Source organism: Gavialis gangeticus, unplaced genomic scaffold, assembly GCF_001723915.1.
Source record: "Gavialis gangeticus isolate Ggan-Ray unplaced genomic scaffold, GavGan_comp1, whole genome shotgun sequence".
Classification (NCBI taxonomy): domain Eukaryota; kingdom Metazoa; phylum Chordata; order Crocodylia; family Gavialidae; genus Gavialis; species Gavialis gangeticus.
The window spans coordinates 56,396,475-56,400,830 of record NW_017728993.1 but is presented as its reverse complement, the minus strand read 5'-3'; the positions used below and the strand labels follow the sequence as shown (position 1 = coordinate 56,400,830).

The following is a 4,356-nucleotide window of genomic DNA, read 5'->3' as shown; positions in this document are numbered from 1 at the left end:
ATGTAAAAGATCTGTCTTAAAGATTCACTGCATTTTTGTTTTTCATGTGCTCTGGTATTACATATCTATATGTGATTTTAAAATATGTGAATTTATTGATAAAGGGTGAAGAGGGAAGACATTGTATTCAGAGAACAGGTGGTGGGAGTCTACCTTCACCTGAAGGTAGGTGGGTGCAGAGTTTGGCCTATGCTGCCTGTTTCATCCTAGCCTTCGTTGCAAAAGCTGCTACTAAGGGTCCAGTCATGGTGGTGTGGTGAATACTACCAGTATCTTTCTAGTAGAAATTAAACTGAGATCATCAAATCCGGTTGTCACAAGTCACTAAAAGTCATCAGAAAGCACTGAATGTACATTGTTACTGGTCTGGGATATATTCAGACTAGTATTCTAAAGGTAGGAGATTTCATGTCCATATCAATTCTCTGAGCCATTCAGTCCCAACAGCATATTAATTTTTTTAGGAGGTGAATTTACTTTCCTTCTTTTGTCGCCCTCTTTGGTCTCTGCTTTTGCTGCTTGTAAGTTTTTCAGTGATTTTTATCATCTGAACAGGCCTTTCACTGGGAAAGAATTGGGAATCATTAAATTCACTGAACTCCCGAGGCATTTTTAAGTGCCTTACAATATTTTTTGGTTTAGAGTATATGTGTTTCCTCCCAAAAGGCGGAAGTGTATTAGTAAAAGGCACCAAATGGTTTTGACTCATCAGTGGTGGCAATCTGCCATTCATCGTTGATGCAGATTGCTGAGAGGCTATATTAATGAAAGAAGATTTCTGCAAGTTCTGAAATACGTTTGGGTTTCCATATGTTGCTTGGGGAGATGCTTTCATAAAGTAAGATTTCATTCCTGTAATGGTGTTACTTCTATACAAATTTTGTTGGTCAGCTAATGCTCTTGCAGGTAAAACTGGATAATAAAAGGTTGCCTCTGGTATATTACTCACAAAATTGCAGAGGAGGGAATGCCACATTCTTCCACAAAGTGGGTGTAAAGTCACACGAGGCCACAAACTGGCAAGACTTTGCAAAGCTTCACGGTTCCATGCAGATACAGGGAAATCATCCTCAGTATGGTAAAGCTGAGAGAAATATATACATAGGATGATGTCTGGATACTTGGTCAAGAAGTTGTAGATCTTGCTTATGCAGCAGTGGTCAGCCTCATTACAAGGAGAGTAGTTAGAATAAAGAATGATGCATCCAATGCTATCATATTTATATGCAACTGAGTCTAGGTAACCACCCAGTTCGAATAACATGGATTCTGGATGGATGTTATACTCAATGCAATTTGTAGCATGGCCTTTTTGGACTAACATGCTGGAAGAGTTTCTCAGTTCATAGAATATATTGTGTTTGTTCTGAGGAGTCATTTGCCCATATGGGAATCCAAAGGCCTTGTGAAATTCCACATAAGGAACTCTTGCTTCTTCCCCTGTCCGTATATGATAGGGGCATCTGGCACAGCTATGGCTCAGTGTCTGCCAGTAATAGGGCTTTACGAGTGTCCCCTGTTTTGCCCTATATTCCTGGAACAGTGTTTCCCTTTCTGGGTTCATATTTCTTTGGAAAATGTCACTTGTATTTTCTGTACTTGATTAAGTCTGAAAGAAGAGAAAACGCATAATTCATTTCCCTTGCACTTGCACTGTAAGCATAATATAACTTCCTCCTAGAATAAAATTAACTACTTTTCTAGCTTTTGGCCAGTAGTAAGGTCTAAAAACCTTTGAGGAGGGCAGCTTCAAGTGAAAAGACAAGTGCTTTTGGCAGTGTGAATTTCAAGATTGTCCTTGATTTTGCTGTCCAACTTTATTTGTTTAAAATAGAGAAACTAGAAAATTGCAATTCCAGCTACTTCCCTCAACCCACAAAATATATAATGAAAAGCAATAAAAAGCAAATATATAATAAAAAGGAATATATTTGCATTACACCTGTTATCCCAACTTTTTTGGGTCAATGGGCCAACTGCCCACCCGTAATGTCTTTTTGCAGACCACTCCATATGTGTATCATCAAACATTTAATTGATTGGGTTTGTTGTGGTCTGTTGACTACAGTTTAAGAACTATTGCCCTACACAAACTGAGCACAGTTTGCTAGATGTTTAAAATAAAATAAAAGATATAGTTACCATCATTACAGTTCCAGACCAGGACAGCAGTAAATACGTAATTATATCTAGTCCATGACACCAGCCTTCTTGAGTTCATGTGTTGATGCCCATTTTAGTCTAGTAAATATTACAAACTTTGTTTTCAAGATGGCTTGTTCAGTAGAGGAGAGAGAAATATTTTTTCCCTGGTTCTGCTGAACTAACTTAGGTTTGCCCAGTTCGCTTCAGTTTGCTTTTATAATACGATTACTGAGGCATGGCAACCCCGTTGCACAGTTATGGTAAGGACTTGATAGGCAACCTCACTGTAATGTTTGTACACGTCAACTGCTAGGATACGCAGATGCAAGCAGGATTTATTTTTCATTTGTCTGTATTTCAAACAGTCGGTTGGGTGTTGTTCTGTACTCTGTGCCTAAATATAATTACGTACGTTATTTTCCTGTTTATTACATTTTGCTGTTTTCTTTACAGATATTCTGATACAAGATTTTGTTGACACTTTTGCATATGTCTGTAAACTAGAATATTCATTTGTTCAGGTCAGTCATTATGTTGATGCCAGGGATTTCACATTATACTGTGTTCCTACAAATCTTCTTTGCTCTGCTCCTCCTTTTGTTTTCTTTTCCTTCTTCTGTCTTTATTCAAGCTTCCATGTGTGAACACCTTCCAAATTCAGGCTCTTATCCTCTTTTTCATTCACATTGCTCCTAAAGAATCACTTCCTGAGGTCCATCTTGTCATTTAAAAAAAAGGCTACCCTTTTGGTGTTTGGCTGTCATTTGTCTCATTGTCATTTCCTCCGGCAGGGACTGCATGTATGTGTGCTGTTGCCAGTGATGAGCATATTAGTGTTTATATTATTTAATCACGAAATAGAATGTGTTTGCAGACATAAGAATTTTCAAATACTTGGCTAAGCATGTTTTAATGAGTTTATTGTCACATGTCCAGTTTGCTGATACAAGAAAAATGGAGAGTAAAAAAGAAAAAAGAAAAGAGGAAATGCATTGGTTTGTGTATCTTCTTTTTACCTTTTGTGGCTAGACAGAGTGACCACATGATGGCAGTGTAACACATAAGTGGGTACTGCATTTTATACTTACTGTCTAATAAAATTCATTTGATCTGTGTCCCATGAAATTTAAAGAGGTACTACCACAAAGTATCAAGGTCAGCTTCTCCTCTTAAAACTTGCATTTTTGTTGTCTATCTGCTGTATTGTGTTTTTGCTGCATCAGTGACAGCAGATCTTGCAGCCTTTCAGGTAAGTGCTGCTAGGAGCCCAAGAGAAACATATCCAAGATACTGAATTTAATTAGGACTGCATGCACATGACCTGAGAGCATATCTGTTAGTGCTGCGCTAGCCCTCTGCTCCTTTGCCAGTTCTGTACTTGTGAGTCTGCAGAGGTGTAAATTGACAAGGATCCTGCATTTCAGTACTCCAGACTATAGCATTCTCATCAGTTTAAATCTCTTGCCAGCTCAGAACAGAGCAGAATCCAAACAAATCAGTGAAAGCAAACAGCAGAGGCTTCTTTGCTTCTCATTCGTCACGTACACCATTCCTCTAACTGTTAAGAGTCTAACAGAAGATTGTGTATCAGGGGAAAGGATGGCAATAAAAGAAAGTTCAAGAAAAATGGAACAAAATAAAGCATCTACCAGGTTTGGAAAACAAATTGTCTCCTACTTCTTGGTCTGAGTTTTTGTTTCCTTATAATATTTTTGTACAGTCCCTTGCATAAATAAAGGGTTGTTAGACAACAAATTAATGTCTGTAAAGTGAGACCTAAGGATTTCTGTAGGACAGTAATATAGTATTTACATATTATGATTAATTCCGTTCATCCATTATAATCAACAAGCACACTAGTGAGGAGGACAAGAGCCGCCAAAAGTCTTTTGGTTCACTTGGCTGCCTCACTGTTCCAGCGTTCCCTCCTACTTGGTTTCCTTATGGATTTAACCCTCTGAATTCATGGAGAAATTCTCTGTTCCTTAGCAGGGGACAGGAATTTTTGCTGCAACAGTGGGAGGAGTGGGTCTTTAATGCTGGTCTTTTGAAAAAAGATATCTACAAAGTGTCTCTAAAATATCATGGTATACTGTGAGAACACTGAATCAAAGCATTATCTTGATGCACGCATTATTAGACATGTTCCGTAGGAACCCTAATTCATGTTAACAAATCCTGACGTTTAAATCCTAAAACATAATCATGCAT

The 4,356-nt window shown here is 38.0% G+C and overlaps 1 protein-coding gene across 1 annotated transcript; it reads right to left on the bottom strand.

Moving 5' to 3' along the window:
- Positions 1-351: 351 nt before the first annotated feature.
- On the bottom strand, positions 352-1,605 carry APOBEC4 (apolipoprotein B mRNA editing enzyme catalytic polypeptide like 4). The gene has a single exon (XM_019528377.1). It carries the CDS (start codon positions 1,562-1,564, stop codon positions 461-463), a length of 1,104 nt encoding a protein of 367 aa, XP_019383922.1. The 5' UTR covers positions 1,565-1,605; the 3' UTR covers positions 352-460.
- Between the last annotated feature and the right edge of the window lie 2,751 nt (positions 1,606-4,356).

What these genes read in the sequence shown, in the direction of transcription:
- APOBEC4 (XM_019528377.1), bottom strand. Translation starts at nt 1,564, where the DNA reads ATGAACCCAGAAAGGGAAACACTGTTCCAGGAATATAGGGCAAAACAG.